The sequence below is a fragment of the Poecilia mexicana genome, unplaced genomic scaffold, assembly GCF_051168715.1.
Source record: "Poecilia mexicana isolate PSO_F unplaced genomic scaffold, ASM5116871v1 scaffold_7, whole genome shotgun sequence".
Lineage (NCBI taxonomy): Eukaryota > Metazoa > Chordata > Actinopteri > Cyprinodontiformes > Poeciliidae > Poecilia > Poecilia mexicana.
Genome location: NW_028263376.1, coordinates 2,017,176 through 2,039,420, shown reverse-complemented (window position 1 = coordinate 2,039,420; position 22,245 = coordinate 2,017,176). Strand labels below are relative to the sequence as shown.

General features: G+C 41.9%; 1 protein-coding gene across 7 annotated transcripts in view; it reads right to left on the bottom strand.

Moving 5' to 3' along the window:
• The window catches only part of ralgapb (Ral GTPase activating protein non-catalytic subunit beta), a 39,893-nt gene extending 19,140 nt beyond the window's left edge, over positions 1-20,753 (bottom strand). For 4 of the 7 annotated variants that reach the window (XM_088006864.1, XM_088006866.1, XM_088006865.1 and 1 more), the window contains exons 1-11: positions 20,602-20,753; positions 19,565-19,786; positions 17,932-18,134; positions 17,080-17,246; positions 16,815-17,001; positions 16,589-16,720; positions 16,106-16,284; positions 13,665-13,733; positions 12,925-13,076; positions 2,331-2,568; positions 646-847 (exon numbers count right to left, since the gene is read on the bottom strand). In XM_088006864.1, the coding sequence (XP_087862990.1) occupies positions 646-847; positions 2,331-2,568; positions 12,925-13,076; positions 13,665-13,733; positions 16,106-16,284; positions 16,589-16,720; positions 16,815-17,001; positions 17,080-17,246; positions 17,932-18,134; positions 19,565-19,741 (1,706 nt within the window). In that variant the 5' untranslated portion in view covers positions 19,742-19,786; positions 20,602-20,753. The remainder of the gene's footprint in view (positions 1-645; positions 848-2,330; positions 2,569-12,924; positions 13,077-13,664; positions 13,734-16,105; positions 16,285-16,588; positions 16,721-16,814; positions 17,002-17,079; positions 17,247-17,931; positions 18,135-19,564; positions 19,787-20,601) is intronic. The other 3 variants (XM_088006867.1, XM_088006869.1, XM_088006870.1) reach the window with 1 other exon arrangement.
• Between the last annotated feature and the right edge of the window lie 1,492 nt (positions 20,754-22,245).

Below are 22,245 nucleotides of genomic sequence, written 5' to 3'. Positions count from 1 at the left end.
CAGTTTTAGTGATTTATTTACCACCACATTCTAATCCAGTTCAACCAGAGTGTTAAGTAGACCAGGATGCAAAAAGAGTAGTGAGGCAGAGCTCTTATAAATCAGTCCATAAACCAAAACTTAGTTTAATTTTTTTTAGATAAGATATGATGTGGCTACATTTATTAAACATCAATTGATTTTTTTTTTGTCCTTTAGGGAGAAGGACAAAACACAGAAATCTTCATATTTCTTTGCCACACTACGATGGGCCGACTAAGAAAGAAAAATTAAATTATGAGAATAAAGTCATAATATCACAGGAATAAAGAATAAACTCAATGTACCAGAACAAAGTCATACTCATATGACGAAAAACTAGAAATGATACAAGAATAAATGTTACCAGAATAAAGTAGTAATATTAGAAGAATGAAGTCGTAATTTGATAACACTTGCACAAAACAAAATTTAACTTAAAACAGTAATTTTATGACGTTCTTCTGGAAATATTATCTTCTTGTAATTTAAATAAAATATCCTTATCTGGCCCAAACACTCCATCAAATCACACTTACACAAACCAAAGTAAAATCCTCCATAAGCCTTTCAAACTTGTACAGACTGCATGTGAACGCAGCACATTCAGGCTGCGGCGTTCCTCACCTCGACAGGTAAACAGGAAGAATATCCTCTCCGGTTTTTTTGCTACAAAAGATGCGGCAGAGTGTCCCACAGGCCTCGGCTCGTCCTGCCTCATAGCTCTCGGGGAACTCATTGATGTCGAACAGCGGGTTGGGCACCATGGAGTCGGTAGACATCTGGGAACCCTTCCTCCTCAGCTCCAGGCCCATCTGAGTGGCTATCGCTGTGGCGAGCAGGAAGACAGGGAATGAGAGGACCGGGGCAATGTGCTCACTCTTAAAAGCATGCAGGTATTAGGGACAGGCAAACACAAACAGATCTATTACAGCTGAATGGAAAAAGCCACCCGTAGATATCCAACACATCAAAGCAAATAAAAAGAAGACATTTATTGAGATAAGAGAAGGAAAAACAGACTACAGTGACTCCAAACAGACACTCCTCTTCAAGAGCATTCAAGAAGGAAAACCTGACACAAAGAGTTTGCCATTCAAGCTGCACTTCTGTGTGTTACATGTAGTGTAAGTCGTGCTAAACTGGGTCATTCAAAGTGGCAAAGCAAAATCCCTGTGTCAGCTTTTTGTGATGTCGCAGTTAACATGACGGTCACCTGAAGTACAGATCATTCACTTCATGCACCGAGGCATCAAGCCAATTAAAAAATAAATAAATTAAAAAAATCACAACTCAAACTGAACACATTAAAATAAATAAATAAATAAATAAATAAATAAATAAAAAATTACACAAACCAAAACACAATGCAGAAGTAGAGGGAGGGTCCGAAACGCAATAATAGATTAGCATGATTCAAACAAAGAGAAAATAACTGAAATGGGAAAATGGTGTCAACAAACTGGAGACATTATGGTTGAGACAAATGGTCAGTAGGTGAAATCCATTTCATCACCTTTGGAAAAGCGTTAAACGAACGCTGGTGGTCTTTTTTAATTTATATATATATGACAATGAGTGGGGGGGGGCATGAAACCATGGTGGTAATGGCAATGGTCATGAGAAATTCAACTGAAAAGCAGGAAGATTTGTCAAGAAACGCAAATCAAGTGAGGAAAAGAAGCTGCTGTTCCTACTTACAAGATTTATAAGAAAGGAGAATTTGGATAAAAGAGGCTGCAAGATAACAGAAATAGTGAAGAGAGACAACAATCAAAGCAGATCCGATATTTTGGGATCAATTCATTGTATTTTTCTAGTTGTTTTGTTTGATACATGACTTTTGACCCACTGAAAGTATTGGACAGTATCTCAGACATGGTAGACACGTGCAGGACATTACATCAAAAAGAAGAGATAAGGAGAATCAATTATGAAACCAAAGTACTTAGTAAATCTAAAAGCAATAAGTGCTTTTGGGGATTTTTAAGAGAATGTCACTGTAAACCAAATCCATAGAATATAGTTGTAGCATTAGCCAGGTTTAGATTAGCTGTCTGATGCAAAAGGGATCAGGATCGGATAGAAATCTCATCTATGGCCACTTCTAACCAAGCCCTCCACACACAGAAACAACAAAGATTCAGACAGTGAAAAAAAGAAAGAAAGAAAACAAATCCCAACAACTCATGATAAAAACAGACCACCACCACAACAGAAAAAATAAACACACTAATGAACAGCAACATAACACGCAGACTGGTACCATGCAATCAACTGAAAGTTCCGCGGCCCACAGGCTCCCTGCTTACCAGTCATGCTGGGGTCCCGGCTCAGGCCGCTGTGCAGTTTGCAGTGAACAAGAGCAGCGTCGAAAAGCCACTGGCCAAACAGGTTGAGGATGCTGTTGACCTTTGGCCTCGCCGGGGCCGGCAGGGGCCGGGCCTCCCAGCTGCTCTGGTTGGGGCTGGACAGCAGGGTGGGGGAGGATGACGGCTGCTGCTGCTGCTGCTGCTGCTGGGACGCTTTGGCTGGCTGGCTGCTGCTGCTCTGCAAAGGGCAGACCGCACAGAGGGACGTCTCATTCATTTTTAAAACATACACTTCTCTAGATTAAAACAACAAGCAGGATACACATAGTCTTATACATACACATAGTCTTCTTACGGTGTATTAGAGCCATTGTAGATAAATAAAAAAAAGAGGAAAGTTCATTTATGCCCAAAAACTCCAGACAAAAGTTACCATACACCTTCAACTTTTTCACCTTTAAGGTTACAACCAAAAACTTCAGAGATTGTGATTTGGTAATATGGACAAAAAGTCCTTCACTTCCATACTTTTCATACTTCCACTCTGGAGTTGCCCATGGTGAGAGGCGCCAGGCAGGAGTGGGCATACTTGTTGCCCCCCACCTGTACATTGGGGTTTACCCCGGTGAACAAGAGGGTAGCCTCCCTCCGCCTACGGGTGGGGGGACGGGTTCTGACTGTTTGTGCTTACAGGCCGAACAACAGTTCAGATTACTCACCCTTCTTGGAGTGCTTAGAGGGGGTACTAGAGAGTGCCCCTCCTGGGGACTCCCTTGTTCTGCTGGGGGACTTCAATGCTCACGTGGGCAATGACAGTGAGACCTGGAGGGGCGTGGTTGGGAGGAACGCACCCCCGATCTGAACTCGAGTGGTTTTCTGTTGTTGGACTTCTGTGCTCATCACAGAATGTCCATAACGAACACCATGTTCGGGCATAACGGTGTCCATATGTGCACTTGGCATCAGGACACCTTATACCACAGTTCGATGATCGACTTTGTCATCGTATCATTGGATATGTGGCCGTATGTCTTCTAAGACATACGGCCACATATCCAATGATACGATGACAAAGTCGATCCACATTGGATATGTGGCCGTATGTCTTCTAAGACATACGGCCACATATCCAATGATACGATGACAAAGTCGGGTGAAGAGAGGTGCGGAGCTGTCCAATGACCACTACCAGGTGGTGAGTTGGCTCCGGTGGAGGGGGAGGATGCCGGTCAGACCTGGCGGGCCCAAACGTGTTGTGAGTGTCTGCTGGGAACATCTGGCAGAGTCTCCTGTGAGACGGAGCTTTAACTCCCATCTCCGGCAGAACTTCGAACACGTTCCAGGGGAGGTAGAGGACAATGAGTGAGTGGACCATGTTCCGTGCCTCCATTGTCGAGGCGGCTTATCGGAGCTGCGGCCGCAAGGTTGTCGGTGCCTGTCGCGGTGGTAACCCTCAAACCCATTGGTGAGGGATGCTGTCAGGCTGAAGAAGCAGTCCTATTAAGCTTTTTTGGCCTGTGGGACCCCTGAAGCAGCATGCGAAGCGGCATGCGGTTCGGGTGGTTGCTGAGGCAAAAACTCGGGCGTGGGAGGAGTTTGGAAAGGCCATGGAAAAAGACTTCCACATGGCTTCGAGGCGATTCTGGTCCACCATCCGGCGTCACAGGAGGGGGAAGCAGTGCAGCACCAACACTGTTTATAGTGCTGCTGACCTCGACTCAGGACGTTGTGGGCCGGTGGGCGGAATACTTCGAAGACCTCCTCAATCCCACCAACATGCCTTCCATTGAGGAAGCTGAGCCTGGGGACTCTGGGTTGAGCTCTCCAATCTCTGGGGACGAGGTCAATGAGGTAGTTAAAAAGTTCCTCAGTGGCAGGGCCCCAGGGGTGGATGAGATCCACCCGGAGTTCCCTATGGCTCTGGATTGCAGGGTTGTGTTGGGTCACGCGACTCTGCAATATCGAATGAACATAGGGGGCAGTCCCCCTGGATTGGCAGACTGGGGTGGTGGTCCCCCTGTTCAAAAGAGTGGACAGGAGAGTGTGCTCCAATTACAGGGGGGTCACACTCTTAAGCCTCCCTGGTAAGGTCTATTCAGGGATCCTGGAGAGGAGGGTCCGTCGGATAGTCGAACCTCAGATTCAGGAAGAACAGTGTGGTTTTTGTCCTGGTCGTGGAACACTGGACCAGCTCTACAATCCAGACTTTTCAAAAATGCTATGTAGTTGCATTTTATTCAAGCTGCAGTACATAACTTTAATAAAAAATATGTTTTCTCCATATTTTTTAAAGCTGTCACCATGTCGTAGCAGTTTGTTATGAGACAGATAATCTGTGAAAACAATCAATCTCCTCCATCTCCTTCCTGAATTACTATTAATGGTTAAAGTAATGAACCGTTCTGACCAAAACAACCAATGAGAACTAGTAGGACGCTCTTAGGAGGCGTGGCTTCAATATTTGAGAATACTATAAATTGTAGTAAAATCTCTTTGGGCAATTTCACGTCTTTTGAGTATCTTGGAATTGAGGTAAAAGGCCACAAACTTTGACACTAATTTTATACAAAACTCCAACATATGTGGAAGGTTTCTTTACGGACTTGAATGAACTTCTATCTCTCATATGCATTGATTATGATTGTCGGTGATTTCAACATTCACGTTGACAACCCCCAACATGAATGGGGGGTTCATTAGAGAGTTTTGGTTTAACACAACATGTCAAACAAGCAACACACACTCAAGGACACACACTGGACCTGGTTGTCAGTAAGGGTGTGAATATTTCCAATGTTTCTGTAACTGATGTCGCCCTGTCGGATCACTTTGCTGTTATCTTTGACAATTCTTTATCCGTTAACCCACTTGTACAAAAAGCTACTATCAACACATACTTTCACTGAAAACACAGCAGAAACATTTAATCAAATCTACTCTTCTTCCTCGTCCTTAAGCTATACTGACATAGATAAGTTGGTAGATGATTTTCAGTGCAAACTTTCAGATATCATTGATTACATTGCCCCCATTAAAGTGAAAGTTGTGACTGGTAGAAAGAAATCTCCATGGAGAAATGCACACAGTTCAATCTGCAAGACAACTCTGCCGTAGGGCCGAACGGAAATGGAGTAAAACTCAACTGCATGTTTATTATGACATCTACAAAGAAAGACAACGTAACTATCACTCAACACTAAAACATGCAAGAGAGGCTTTCTTTGCAGATGTCATAAACAAAAACCTTAACAATGCTCGAGCTCTATTTGCTACTGTTGACAGTCTCACAAATCCTCCTACGATGTTGCCATCTGAACTTCAATCTAATGCCTGCAACAAGTTCTCCAGTTTCTTTTCAGAGAAAATTCAAAAGATCAGAGGATTAATCTGCACATCCTCTCCAAAGCCAGTATCAATGATATGCTCAAACAAAACAAATGCAGGAAAAATGACCCAATTTCAACTACTTCATTATAAAACCCTTGAAGAAATTATAAGTCAATTAAGCTCCAGTTCCTGCTGTCTGGATGTCCTACCCACACATTTCTTTAAGAAAGTCCTGCCTGTCGTTGCTAATGATCTGATCCAAATAGTAACTCATCGCTCTCTTCAGGTGTTTTCCCCCAGACTTTGAAAACAGCAGTTATCAAACCACTGATAAAAAAAGAACAATCTGGACAAATCACTACTTCAGAATTACAGGCCGATCTCCAACCTTCCATTCATCAGCGAAATTATTGAAAAGACAGTTTTTAAACAAATAACTTCTTAACAATAATGAATTGCTTTGACTCCTTCAAGTCTGGTTTTCTTGCTCACCACAGCACGGAGAAGGCCTAGTCAAAGTGTTCAATGACATCCATATAAATAGACTGTTTCGACTAGGGCTGTTGTAAACAAATATTTTAGTAATCGAGTAATCTATCGATTATTCTTACGATTAATCGAGTAATCGGATAAAAAAAAATTATAAAATGAAATATTGGTAAATCTGGCATAATACCGGTGTTACTATCAGATATCAATATCAGTCCAATTTTTCATATTTGAGCATCCCTAACAGTTGCTTTTTTGTAGTTTAGAAAACTAACCTGTAACAATAATAGCTCACTTTCTAAGTTAACCAAAAGAAAAGTTATAGAAAAATCTGAAATTATATTGAATTTAATAAAGAGGCAGGCTCACAAATATGCTTATAAAAATGTCTACAATCCAGCTTTTAGTTTATGTATTCATCTTCAGTGAGTTTAATAGATTAATTAAACTCACCTTGCCACCTAACCTGTCACGCTTTGGGTTTGAAAATACTGGAAATGCCGCCTGGAGTGGGAGGAGAGGGCGAATGAACGAACATGGGGTGGAGGGGAGGAAATAGACCAGCGGACTGACGAACCGTTAGACCGGGGGACGAACACGGGGGGAAGCAATACGGGATATTTACGACACCTTCACTGGTCACACTCAGAAACTCATCTACCAGCCATGTACGATGCGCTCCGCCACCCGTTTTTTCAGACCGGGATATGAAATTTATTGTGTGGTTCGTCGGTAAAGCTACATTTACACGGTAAGCATCAGCTACTCAGCCGCCCGCCCTGTTCAGGCTATCCGCTCACCTCAGCGCTCTTCCCGCCGTTCGCTTTCAACCAGCAGCCACGGAGGAGAAATGCTGCCGTACTCCAGGCATTCCCCAGTCATTTTAAGGATGCTTATTGGTTCCCCAAAAACGATAAAAAGTCGGGCATTATCATCAATCAATAAAATCCCCACGGGCCAATCTTGAAGATTGGACTTTATGCCGCTGAGACTTAGCTTTTGTCAACAACTTAGAGGCGGAAGTGAGAGCTCCGCGCAACGCAAATGAAGTCCCGGCCGGAACACGGTGCGCTAACTAATAAAACATAAATTAACGAAGCTTCGAGGCAGGTAAATTTTCCTCGAGGAATTTTAGTAATCAAGGTACTCGAATCATTCGAGGAATCGTTTCAGCCCTAGTTTCAACACTGTTGACCACGACATTTTACTGAATCGACTGGAGAGTTGGGTCGGACTCTCCGGTCCAGTGCTCAACTGGTTTGAATCTTACATAAAGAACAGGGATTTCTTTGTTTCAATCGGAAACTTCTCATCAGAAAGGTCAAAGGTCACATGTGGGGTACCCCAAGGCTCAATCCTAGGACCCCTTCTTTTCAATATTTATATGCTCCCACTGGCTCAGGTTATAACAGGAAATAAGATTAGCTACCATAACTATGCGGATGATACACAGCTCTACATCACGATGTCACAAGGTGACTCTGAACCCATCCAATCACTGAACAGATGCTTAGAACAGATAAATGTGTGGATGTGCCAAAACTTTCTCCAGCTGAACAGATACAAAACTGAAGTTATTATCTTTGGACCTCAAGAGGAGCGAACTAGAATCAATGCTCAGCTTCAGTTATTACAACTGAAAACCAGCGATCAGCCCGAAACCTGGGAGTAGTGATGGACTCTGACCTGAACCTTCAGAGCCACATTAAGACAGTCACAAAGTCGGCCTTCTATCACCTGAAGAACATCTCCAGGATTAGAGGACTAATGTCTCAGCAGGATCTAGAGAAACTCATCCATGCGTTTATCTTTAGCCGCATTGATTACTGCAACAGCGTCTTCACAGGTCTGACTAATAAATCAATCAAACAGCTGCAGCTGATCCAGAACGCTGCTGCTCAGGTTCTCACTAAAACCAGGAAGATAGAGCACATAACACCAGTTTTAAAGTCCCTACACTGGCTCCCTGTAGCTCAAAGAATAGACTTTAAAATACTGTTGCTAGTTTATAAATCACTGAATGGTTTAGCACCATAATACATTAAAGATCTGTTATTGCTGTATCACCGTCTAAAGCCCTCAGATCTTCTGGTTCTGGTCTGCTCTGCATCCCCAGAACCAGAACCAAACAAGGAGAAGCAGCATTCAGTTTCTATCCACCACAGATTTGGAACAAACTTCCAGAAAACTGTAAAACAGCTGAAACACTGGGTGCCTTTAAATCTCAACTTAAAACCCACCTGTTTAGAGTTGCTTATGGCTAAATTAGGGTTAGAGTGTGGGTTTTGATGTCTTCGATGTTTTTTAATGTTTTTATCTTTACTTTTCATCTAGTTATTAACTTCTTTTTATTTCTCTTTCACACTGTCTATGTACATAGACATTTGACGCAGACAGGGGGGTTCAGGGCAAATACTGATGTGCGTTTTTTTGATCTGGGAATGGGAACATTAAATTTTTACTGCTAAAAACAATCTTTGAAAATACAATATGATTAATTTTGTCATTGACAGGGCCCCGATTTTTTATTTTTTTTAAATTTCTATGAACAAAAAATAAATAATTAAATTGTGGAGGTCCCCTGTTGGTCAGGGCCCCTAGAATTGTCATCACTTTTCCCCCCTATACTAGGGGTTGAACGACTACATATTTTTTAAGGTCGACTACATCATGATAATAGTCGAGTCGATGTCGACTAGTCGCGGTGACGTCATAGTGACGTAAGCGCAAACCGCTTCACAACTACTTGGAGGCTTTATCAGCTAAATTCACGGCTAATATTGACCCGCCTCCCGCTTTTACTCAGTCTGCTATGAGGAATTAAAAGAGCAATAAACAGATCATTCTTCGTGAGCGGCGGAGAAAAGCTCGTTGCACAAAGTCAGGTCTGACTTTTGTTTTGTTTTTTTTCCAAACACCGACTGATGCTGATGATCTCTGGATAGCTGCACATTTAGGAGTCAAATTATCACACTGACCACAATGGTGCTTTTGGAACATCACAAACCAAACTTATTATGAACAGATCCCGTTTGGTTACAGTTGAATTCAACTGCTTCCTGCTGCTCCTCCTCCCGATGCTCCGCTGATCAGCAGCGGCTCTCTGAACCGACATGCAGACGGCGGCAGACATCGCCTCTATCAGACCCTCAGGATGAAGCTAGGACTTAGTTTCCAGATGTAGTCAAACCTTTTCTTTACAAGAGACGCTGATCAGTTGGATGGATCAAAAAGCCTGACATCATGACGCGTTGTCGCACATTACTCCGGTAGTCTTTTTAGGATTTTTTCGGCACTACTTTATTTAACAGCAATCTGACTGTAAGGGGGCGGAGAGAGCGGAGCGGGGCCTGGGCCCAGCGAATGGAGGACAGGAGTCGGACTCCTGACTACCGCAGGCTAAAGTCTCTGTATGCGGGGCGCCGCGCTAACCACTGCGCCGCGCAACGCCCCTATTGCGGTAGCCTGTGATGTAATTTACAGTTTCACTTTGTTAAATTATTTACATTTTTATACAATTCGAACTTTCTGTCGAACTCACCTAGTCCACCTTCTTTCATTTCCTTGGAAAAATCTGTTTTGTCACGTGATTGCGATTAGTCGACTGGCCCAGAAAAAAGTCATTGCAGAGAAAAGAATCGACTAGTCGACTAATTGGTGCAACCCCTACCCTATACCACGCCCCTGATGACCGGTGTCAGAGTCTGGTCCGCATTGCCGGCAGTAAGTCGGGCTCATTTCCAGTGAGAGTTGGACTCCGCCAGGGCTGCCCTTTATCACCGATTTTGTTCATTACTTTCATGGACAGAATTTCTAGGTACAGCCGAGGTGTTGAGGGGATCCGTTTTGGTGGCCTCTGCTTTTTGCGGATGATGTGGTTCTATTGGCTTCATCAAGTCGTGATCTGCAGCTCTCGCTGGAGCGGTTCGCAGCTGAGTGTGAAGCGGCCGAGATGAGGATCAGTGCCTCCAAATCCAAAGGGTAGAGTGCCTTCTCCGGGTCAGGGGGGTCATCCTGCCCCAAGTGGAGGAGTTTAAATATCTCGGGATCTTGTTCATGAATGAGGGAAGAAGGAAGCGGGAGATCGACAGGTGGATTGGCGCAGCGTCTGCCGTGAAGCGGGCGCTGTACCTGTCCGTCGTGGTGAAGAGAGAGCTGAGTCAAAAAGCGAAGCTCTCGATTTACCAGTCGATCTACGTTCCCACCCTCATCTATGGTCATGAGCTTTGGGTCATGACCAAAAACACGATATCACAGATACAAGCGGCCGAAATGGGTTTCCTCCGCAGGGTGTCTGGGCTCTCCCTTAGAGATAGGGTGAGAGGCCCGGTCATCCGGGAGGGACTCAGAGTAGAGCTGCTGCTCCTCCACGTCGAGAGGAGCCAGTTGAGGTGGCTCGGGCATCTGGTCAGGATGCCTCCTGGACGCCTCCCTGGTGAGGTGTTCCAGGCACGTCCCACCAGGAGGAGACCACGGGAAAGACCCAGGACACGCTGGAGGGACTATGTTTCTCGGCTGGCCTGGGAACGCCTTGGGGTTCCCCTGGAGGAGCTGGAACAAGTGGCTGGGGAGAGGGAAGTCTGGGCCTCCCTTCTGAAGCTGCTGCCTCCGCGACCCGATCCCGGATGAAGCGAAAGATTGATGGATGGATGATGGATGGATGAAAGACGGATGGATGAAAGATGAATGGATGAAAGATGAATGGATGAAAGATGAATGGATGGATGGACCTTCATAATTGTGAAGTGGAAGTGAAATTAGGTCCTAGTCTGAAATCTGAAGTGAATTTCAGGTCATCCACTCAGTTAATGTTCTGCAAGCACATTTCTAGGAGACTAACGTTTTAGAAGAACCGTTGCGCCAACATTCTAGCATCTGTATAAAACCCTCTGAGCAATGTAGCAACTCCAGCACACACATACAAAATAAAGAGAATATTGCAGACTGTGTGATTAAATAGAATTAGCTTCTTATCTGAAAAGCTTTTGTTTCTTAACTTTCATGTAAAGTTAAGAAATATTACATTAATCCCAACAAATTATGACAAATATATACTTTTTGAGAATCAATATTCTGTTAATTTTGTAAAACATAGAATTGAAATAAATAAATCACAGGGGCGTAGGTTTAGGGAGCTTGCTGATGTGTAACATAATCTTTTTGGTTAATCTGTAATTTTTTCCTCAGCTGTTTCACTTTATTGTTGTGTATAAAGAAATGGACTTCATCTGTTCCAGCATGAAAAGCCCGTATGAAAAAATTTTTGCTTATTAAAAGATGAATAGTACTCATACAGCTTAATGTCAGAAATCAGAGACGCACGGGGTCACAAACTTTAAAGATAGCCACTCACTGCTCATTGTTTCACACTCTTGACCTTTTCAAGAAGTCAGGTTTTGACCTTTGAATTTGAAGTTTCAGAAACTCCATTATAAACCTTTCTATTGAAACTCTGGATGTATGTTCAGGGTTATATCCCGCTCAAATCTTGACTCTACTGCAGCCTCTAACAACTTTTTTTCAGGACAGTTTTTTATAATCCAAAATTATTTACACGTCAAGTAACTTCAGATTTAGACAGCTGTTTCAGAGAGGAAAGGGATTTCATTATTTTTTTGTTTTTTAAATCTAGTTTTATTCATATTTTAACCAAGTTAGTTTACTATAAATGATTTATATTGCTGAACAGGTTTTTGATGAAGTGTGTTTGGTGATGCGCTTCTTTCTAACATTTAGTTCCCTTCATAGATTCTCCTTCAGATTCAAGTGGAAACTCTAGCTGGGAACTCAAAAACATTAATACTACTTCAAGTCAGAGGAAACATGTCAGAAAAACAAAATTAAAATATTCACAACCAACTCTGCAAAGGGTATGAATAATTTGGGGCTTAACAGAAGCTCTATACATCATCCTATCAAGTTTGTCCTTTAAAATACAAACTTGTATACGGATAAATGATAAAAATAACTTTGTGGTACTTGAACTAAAACATTTGTAAGACACCAACAGCCACATGCTAATTAAGACATGCAAGACGTGCTCTCATATGAAACTCCAAACCTTCATTTCTAAACTGTAACCAAAGAGTGCTGAGCCTCAGTCCTGCAGCTTCTCCAACAGACCTGAACCAAACGATCAGCTCGTCATGAGGCCTCCTCTAGTTAGAGTTTAGATTGGGTCTAAAAAACTGAAAATCAGACCTGACCCGGCCCGATCCTGATCAGACTAATGAATTTCATTCATAGCCTAAAGTAATCCAACATATTTTACCTGTGATTCTACTGCTTTCATTTTTAGACTATTTGAGTAAGCAGTGCATTTTCTCCTGTTTCTAGCTTTTGTTTAGCATCTTCCAGCTCCATCTAGTCTCCTGTTGTAATGGCAGAGTGAGAAAAGGTCAAATCATCTGGGATGTGTGATTGATAGGAGCGGAGCAGGGTGTGCATGCAGTGCACTGTGCTTGTTACAGAATGATTAACTTCCTGCACCCTGCTTACTTTCATTTCTTCAACAGGTTAAGCTAGCTACTCCTCTATTTACACTATAATCAGCAGGTTAACATGACTTTATCTTGTGAGTTCTGGTTTGTTTTTCTCTTGAATGTATTGCACGTTTATTAAACGCGCCTCAGAAGCCCGAGCCCAACAATCAAGCTAATATTCTCGCCCAATTCGGCCCACATTCTCGGTCGGGCTCAGCCCATAGATCTAGGATTGGTTGGACTCCCCTAGTGTAACCCAATTGTACGTTATGGCTGTGTGTAACAGTCAGACTTACAGTTGAGCTCTTGCTGGTGGTTTTCGTGACCACCGCATGCCGCTGTTTGCGGCTGTGTGGTGGTGTAGTGTTGGCGACGGAGGGGGGCGGAGACATACTCAATCTGTTCACTGGGGTGGGCGGGGCACTGTCCGCCCTTGGTCGTGATATACCTGTGAATAAGAAAGCAGCGTCACCATGGAGGCAAAACCTGTTCACTCTCTAATCAGCATTCCAGGCAAATGATGAGAAAAGAGAAAATGATTTGGGGTAAGAGACTTAATCAAAGCCCATCTTCATTAGTAGACATGCATTAGAACGGTTAGATGTGAATCACCAAGATTGGAAATGCACTGATAATGATTGACACTTCAAGACTGGAGTAGTCCCCTGTTGATGATGTGGTAGTTTAGTCTATCTGTGAGATACCGTTTGCTTAGCACCAAAACCTACAGTTCTTAAAGTTCCAGTGTGCAACATTAAGGCCAAGCTAGGTGCAAAGATGCAATATATATTATATAAACGAACATGCAGGTCAATATTTTTGCTTTAAAATAAAATAATCAAATCACTCTCTTTTGTACTAGAGAAGCCCAGAAAGCTCTAAGCTCCAGAGAAACTATATTCCATTTTGGTGGTCATTTTATTCATTTATTTTTATTGCTACATCCTACACACTGGACCTTTAACACAATCACTGCAAAAAACAAACCACATGTCCATCATGTCTCATTAAATGATGCGTCAGCTGATGAGTGTACCATGAGAGAGCGGCAGGGGACAAAAAGAGAACGCCCTCTCGCGTACGTCTCTCTTTTCAACAAAGACACCTACAGTGTGAAGAGAAAAGTACATGCTGACATATTTCTCCTGAAATGTGGCTGACATTGTTTAGAACCCTCAATCTTCATCTCACTGAGAGGTTGTGACAAAATCAGCAAAAGGAAGGGACAAAAAAATGTAATGCTCAGATTTACTTTCATGATCAAAATAAAGTCAATGTTTTGGTCCGTTTGTCGTTTCCATGCTTAGCTTACCATAAAACCACTTTTGTTCAATGTAATGTAGTGTTTGCCAGTGTTGTAGTCAAGACCACCAAACCTAAGACCAAGACAAGACAAAGACCAGAGTGTATCGAGACCGAGACTAGATCAAGACTTTTAGGGTCTGAAACCAAGTCAAGACCAAGACCAGCGCCCCGCGCTACATGACACGATATTATGATCAAAAATGCTTCTCAAATTGATCTGAAAGATCCACATTCCCATAAAAACATTCTTTGTTCTGCTTTGCCATCCTTAAAAAGATAAAGCGATGGGTGTTTGCCCATATTGCTCATGTCAGAAACTACCCGTCTGCATCATTAAACATAGCAATTGAGGCAATGCCCTGACAGTAAATAACGCTCAACTATGAACACTGACGAAAGAGCAACAAGCAAGAAGTAACCAAGCACAAGGCGCTCACCGTGACTGTTCTCTCTCTCTCCCGCTACATGAACCCAGGCAGTCTGACACCATGGCACACATTACAGCTGCCACTCTGAATGAAAACAATCATAGCGCGACGCACATGCTCTGCATGCTCTTTTGTTCTTGTGTTTTAATTATTTGTTAATTAAATAAATACCAATGTATATAATTAAATAAAATAATAATATCTACTGCAGTGTACGCAGAGCGTTACAAGAACAAAGAACAACTCTCAGTGAGGCTCCAGTCCGATCTACTTAGTAAAGAGCCGTTCAGAAGAATCGGATCGCTCGTGAATGTCACATCACTATACTGCAGACTTTTGGACACAGCGTTATCCCAAATATACGACATGTTAGTCAACACCTCCGCACAATAATCCAGCACATTGAGCGACAACTTTTTTTCATCACAAATGCTTATGTGTCTCTGTACAGGTAGCGTTGCTAACATCACGTCAACGGAGCTTACCTTCTTTGAGCTACTTTTCTAAGTGATGAAAAAAGTTAGACATAGTCCCTACCATCTGTGAAAGCGAAGATATGCTTAGTTAGCAGTCGCCATCGGATTTCTTATGATTTATGCAGCGCTATTCTACTACTGACGATTAGTCAGACATCTTCTGCCGCTCAGAGGAAACCACTGCGCATATCTCAGAGCGCCGCGTGCGAGTGAAAGATGTGGAGGGGTCAGGGGAGTAACAGAAAACACATAATTCGTAAGTCACGTTATTGCTTGGATTTTAATCGTTATCCATCCAGTTAAAACAAATACGTTAACAAATAAACTGGACAGTATGCTGTAAGCTTAGTGATATTTCCACAGTTGCGATCTTGACTGGTCTTAAAATAAAATCCAGAGTCCTCAGCGCCCGAGACCGAGATCATCAAAAACTAGTCTCGAGACCAAGACCGGTCTTGAGTACTACAACACTGGTGTTTGCTGTTCTGTTCAATATAACTTTGAATTTTAAAACATGTTGGTATGAAAGAAATTCAACCAATTTTTCAAAGTGGTTTAAATACAATTATGGTTTTGGGAAAAAAATGGCAAGTTACCAATGCTGGGCAAACTTATGCTGCTCAGCTAAAGACCTACTTCCCCTCCTCACATTCCCTCTTTTTCCTCAATAACTTTATTTCAATAAGAAACAAAATAAAACACAGACAATGAAGAACTGAATGTCATAAACATCATGCCTATGGTTACTATAGAACATGTCAATTTTCATGTCAAATTAAGTTGGTGCTTGAGGGGTTACAGTCTTTCAAGGGCAGATATCATTTGAATTGAAGTTAGCATTTAGCATTTGCTTCTGCTAAATACTGTGTTGGTGTATTGCTTCAGCGTTAGCAGAACGTATGTTTATGGTTAGTGCTTTAGGGTTGGAACGACGGACTCTTCAGTTAACGCTGCAAACCACTGCAAGTTACTATGGTAACACCTCACCAATTTTCCTTCTTTTTTTTTAATAATGCTGTCCCTTATCCACTACTACTAGTGTCAACATAATGAGGGTTTACTAAAAATACTAATGTAAGTTTCTACTGCAATATGATATGTGAGAATCTGTGTGTAATGACAGCAACATCTTACACTAATAAAGAATGATCCACACACTTCCACTGTTAAGAATTGTGTTCCTTTATAGCGTATAGCCGACATTTTTTTGGCCTATGTTGATATCAGATCTGCTTCAATGTGAGGCATTTGTCTGTGCATCCTCTTACCTAGGAATGCATCCACGAGACAGCTGATGCCTCTCATGGCCCTGAAGAAGATCTGGGGTAGCTGTTTCAAACACGGGTGCAGAACTACTTCATGAGGAATCCCACTGGAGATCAAAAACTGCTCTTGAAACTTTGGAGTGGTGCTCACTATGGCTGGGTTGCTCAAATCCACCGGGTTGCTGGAAACAAACGAGATGTGAGGCATACTCAAGATTAGGTACAGTTTACAGATCCCAATAAAAAAAAAAAAGATAACTGAACATGTGAGAGAGACAATGACTGTATGAGGAGGAATGAAACAAAAGGCAGGAGGACGGTTGGATTCACTCAGAGTTAAAAGGTTAAACTATTCCTGTAGTTATAGTTCAAACATTTTTTGAGGAACTAACTTTCACTTCCCCTTCAAAACAGACTAACATCTAGCTCAGGTAGAGCTGTCATTTTTCTAGATGAATGAAAATACACAGAGGAGGTAAAATGCACCCGATCATGTGGAGAAAGCGATACCACGTCTGTGCCACACAGTCGTTGTCCATCTCTACGGGAATCAAGTTGGCATCTTCATCTGGAACTTTAAAAGGTGGGAAGGACGGTCCGTGAGTAAAGCGCAGCAGCCTGGATTATGAAATGAAAATATGCATTTTTTTAACAGTAGATAAATAATAATAAACTACACAAACTCATTCTATTGCTTGCCTCTTAGTCCTACCTTGAAGTCAGAGCACAAGCTACTCTGCTCCACTGCTCTACAACAGGAGGATGATGTCTCCAGTTGGAAAGCATTTCCCTTGCGGTCTTCCAATATGGCGGCGTGGGAAAGCAGCGGGCGCATGCGAGAAGCCACACCTCAAACAGAACTGCCATCAGCTTCTCTGCCAGTTTCTCTGCTACACCCACTAAAGGAAGAAGCAAAGCTAGGTTACTATTTGTGCTCACAAGGAGCGAATGAATGAAGACGCTGGAGCGTGGCTTACCGCCAACCGATGGAGGAGCAAGCAAAGTGTCGTTGATGCGTAGCAGGAAGAGCAGCAGCACCTCCCAGGTTTCCCTCACCATGGAGACAGACTCTCGTGCCAGCTTCTGGACCGCCGTCAGAACCTGCTGGCAGAGCCTGATGTGGTTCAGACTGTGCTGCTCAGGCCTGCCGGCAGAAAGATACAAATCAAATTAGTAGCAAGGAAGCACCGATCCACTTTTTTCACTTCCCATACCAATACCTGAGGTTTAGTATTGGCCGATACAGATCCAATACAGAGAAACAAGTGAAGTGACTGAAATGAATGAATGTACTGAATTGCTAATTAATTTAATAACGCTGCACCAATATAGCACATTGAAACACACCAACAGCTTGACAAGCTAACATGGAAAAACAACAACTGTTCAGTAGCTGCAATTAGGAGTAAAACAGTCAATGGAAAATAAATGATAAAGAAAATGAAGCTGACTAAAACAATAGATTTACTATCTTGGTCGAACATGTAAAAATAAACTGCAACAAATCTTTCAAATGGCTCAGGAAGAGCAATTAGGAATGCTAAACATAAAAAAATAATAAAGCATGACATGACACAGAGCACAAAGCATGGAACTAGACTGATTAGATCAGCCTTATGGATCGGGTACACTGTCACTGATATCCCACCTAAAATTGTTTTCAATATCGGCACCAGTATGGATATAGATATCAGATTGGTGCGAATCTAAATATTAGCTCATCTATGAGTGACTAATTAATAAAGCACAATAATCTAGGTAAAGATAATCGTTACTGAGCGAAGATTAAATAATTACATTAAATGAGGGAAACTGAGGCGGGTGCATACCTTGGCACAAATACGTTGTAGAGATGACGCAGGATGGTCTGGACGTACATATTGGGTTCCTTCACCACAGGCTGGGGCATGGAGTCCCTGGGTGACACCAGCGCCATCATCCAGTCTGTGTACACGTCCACACACAGCTTGACAGTGTCGCCCTCTAAGGGCAGGGTCAGGCCGTAACACAGCACCTCCATGGTCCACTTCACCTGGGAAGCAGAGGGTTTCTAGATATCAGTCACATGGGTTTTTTCCTACTAGTCTTTAAAATACTCTGTTAGTTTATAAATCACTACACAGCTTAGCATCACAATACATTAAACAGGTTTAGTCATATCACCATCCAGACCAATCAGGTCTCCTAGTTCTGGTTCTGCTCTGCATCAGAACCAGAACCAAAAATAGAGAAGCAGCATTCAGCTTCTATGCACCACAGATCTGGAACAAACTTCCAGAAAACTGAAAAACAGGTGAAGCACTGAGTGCCTTTAAATCAAAACCCAGCTACTTAGTCGCCTTTGGTTTATAATAATTGGAACATTGATCAATATATTTGATGTATATTCGCTCAATGATTTTGATGGTGGCATTTGACTAAATCCATTTGTTTCATAATTAGTTACTGTTTGTTTTAATGGTTTAAAGCACTTTGAACTGGTTTGTTGCTCAAATGTTCTTCACAAATCAACTTGACTCCAGATTTTGTTCTATCATTAGAAGACAAAACAAAATCTGTTCATTTCTCTGATTAATGCTTGACATAATAAAAACCAATATGAGAAGTAAGAGGAAGAAACTATTTAAAGGGAAACTATTTTCCACAAGGCAATACCACCTGTTTATTAAACCTGCTGCAAAAGAGACCTGGGTTCAGAGCTATTGATTATTTTTGCTCTTTTTGTCATTTCCTACATTGCATATTTTACTTGATTCATAGCTGCCTTTTCTGATAATGAAAGGAACTGACAGCTGGTACCATCAAGGAAAAAAGAATCTTGAAAAAGTTCTCTTGATTTGAATTGCATATTTGAGAACCAGTTTAAAGATTCCCAAGATTGGCTCAAGTCAAAGATATCCTTCACAAAAACAACAATAATGCAAGCAGTTTGAGAGGCATTTTATTTAAACAAACACAGACTCACAAACAGTTCCCTTCTGGTGATACAGAAGAGACGTGCTGCACACAGCATCACTCATATGAATAACTACTAAGAAAATATCTCTAAATTAAAGGCATGAGAGTCTGAGATGATTTAAGCTAATGGAGTTTAAATGGTCTGTAAGAGCAGCAGGGAAACAATACCACCTCAGTTTTTATGCACACACTATTATCTCATCAATGACATTATGAAAAATAAAAATAAAAAACCTAATAAATTACAGCTGATTGTCCCAGAAGTTAGTTTTACTCTCTCTAAACGAAAGGAACCAATGTAAAGGAAACTGTTAGACCAAAGTTGAACAAACATCAGGATCAGTAGAAATTAGTTGGATCTCCTTATTAAATTAGATTTTTCTACTGAACCACAAAACATACGTTTATGAGAGCGAGAGAGAGAGACAGAGAGAGTTTAAAAGGTGAGCAGACTTTTTGAAATAAAAGGCCATGAGTGTCTCCCAGAGCTGCCAGCTTTCTCACCTCTTTGTCTGATTTGAGGATGTTTTCTGTGGCCAAAGGGCTCACTGCTGTGCCCAGAGGCTTGACCACTGCATTTGCCACCTCTGTGCCCACACTGGGAGGGTAAGTGTGCAGGACGCTGAGGTGACCCTGGTCGCTCTGCACCACCAGCTGCAGCGAGCGCCACTCGGAGTACATGCTGCTGGCGTCTGGTCCTCTTGGCTCACACCTCCTGCCTCCCGCCTGCAGACACACAGATCAGCCAGCTGTAGCAGACGCAGACACACTACCAGGCTTATTATTTAGTTAATGATCCACCACAGTGGTTTAAATAATACTTTTCTCCGAGTTGATAGTCTTAAATTTGAAATTTTACGATTGAGCAAAACTGGATGCAAACAAGCAGGATCAAAACTTATGGCATAAGATATGAAGAAAGAGCGGCTTCCTAAAATCCAAAGTCTTTGGCACGCCCTAACCAAATGCAAAGCACCACGGGTGTGTGTAAGTCTAAAAATCACTCATTCATGTCTCCCTTCCCTGTAAACGTGACCTGTAAGTCAGCCCGGATGTTTAATGCTGTTACTTTGCTTCTACCTTCCTACTAAAAACAGCACCTATAAAAAACAACGTGTCTGTTTACTTTAGAAAGAACAGTGGCCAAATCATCACCATCAAAAACGCAGGATAGTTACCAAGCACCGGAATCACAACCAGGAAACGGATCTTCCACCGAGCAGCTTGTTAGCTTTAGCTAGCATCAAAAAATCTTCCTCATCTTACAAATGGCTTTAGCTGAAATTAGCATGGATGTGCTTTGCTTAAATGTTGCAAGACCGTTTTCTTGAATGTATTAAAACGGTATCAACATCATAGTCCAGCAGTTCTCGTTACAAACATACCACGAAATTGAAACTACGTTGTAGTTGTCCGAAGCTAGCCTTGATAACGTTCGCTGCGTTAGCCTCTTCGTTGACATTAGCTTGCTGTCGTTTCTGCAAGCTAACTTTGCAATGGTGCTAACGTTTGTTCATTAGCTGAGTAATTGTCTGTTTTACCTGGACCAGCTGGGAACGTTGTCATAACAGGCCTCAGAAACTCGCTGTCTGTGCTTTCCGTGTAGCGCCCTGCTCTAAACCATAACAGCCTCCATCTTCGCAATGTCAGGGATCGGATATTGCAGCTTTGACGGGTCTAACGGGAAGAAGGATCCGGTGTGTGGTTAATGCCCCCTAACGGTTGTTGCCTGTAATTACGTTTTGCATCGTTTTCCTTTCTCCAAAATACACTACATACAGCACCGCATTAATAAACGTTGAGTTCACGGTTACCTTTTTTACTTCTTCTCCGATTACCCAAGGCCAGATATAGGGAGCCAAACATACCCGTTTCTGGGTCATAGAAACCCCAGTGCATTCTGGGATGTTTATGTTTCATGGATGTCTTCATTGCAATGTTTCTGCTCTTATGCACACTACAAGCTCAGCTGCATTCACAGGTGAACTCCAGTCAAGTTGTAGTAATATCTGAAGAATAATCTGTGAAAATCAGACACACTTGAGCTCAAGTTTGAGTATCAAAACCAAAGCTGTACATATAAATCAAGAAAATTATGAACAAGCCTGAGCATCCTCTTCACGAGACTGACAGAAAAACAGTGTCTTCAGTCAGAGGCTTTTTCAAGTTAGCCGTTATACAGACAGCTACAGGAGATATGTCTTGCCTGCCGTCATCAGCAATAACTCTTTGAAGAACCTTGAATTAGTATGAACACATTTAATTTCCTTTTGGAATAAACCATTTTCAAATTTAAATATGTACCTGTTATATTTAAATACATATAATTTCATATCTGTATTGCAAAAATGACTAAAGGCATGCTTTCTTTTTGTCATTTTATGTGGAGAATCTTTAAAGAGGCAGTTTTATGTAAAATTGACTCTTGAGCTTTTCACCATGTTGTAATATTATTCCCTCATCAAAAACATTTATAGTTTTGTTTTGATTCTTTCATGCATGTTTGAGAAATGACTTAATCTCCATGGATGGATGGGAGCAGCAAAATGAATTAAGAGGTGTATACATTACAAAAAACAGATTCAATACATAAAAGAAAAAAATACAGGAAGACCTAGAACAACAATGCAATATGAGACAGTGGGGTCCAAAGACATCTTTGGAGAATTGCAAGAGCAAATCTGATTTGTTACTTCTGTGTATAAAGTTTTATCTTCTTTTCTTTAATTTATTCAAATAAGATGCATCTTTCCTCATCCAACCAGGAGCTATCTCTGACCCTCTCTGAAAAGCCAGAAACTCCTGCTGTGTTTACGGCTTTTCACAGATGAGTGTGAAAAGCTACAACTTCTACTGTATTGTTTTCCCACACAGACAAGACAATTCAAACGATCCTAGCAAACCATCTGCTGTAACTACAGGTAACATAAAGGTCAATAGGCCAGAATAAGTTACTGATTTTAAAAACACAATTAAGCCATTTGAATCAAGACATGTTAAGTTTTAAAACTAGCTTATTTTAAATTTATTTTCTCAACAGTCCTTATAATGTTATTTGCAAAGTTGGAGAAAAGACTTTTAACTGTTGTCCTCTCTGCTTTGAGGTCACCAGGGGACTTTAATTCAGCCATTTTCCTCCTTTGGAAGACAGATAGCAGATCTCAGTCTCTGGTTGCAGAATGGAA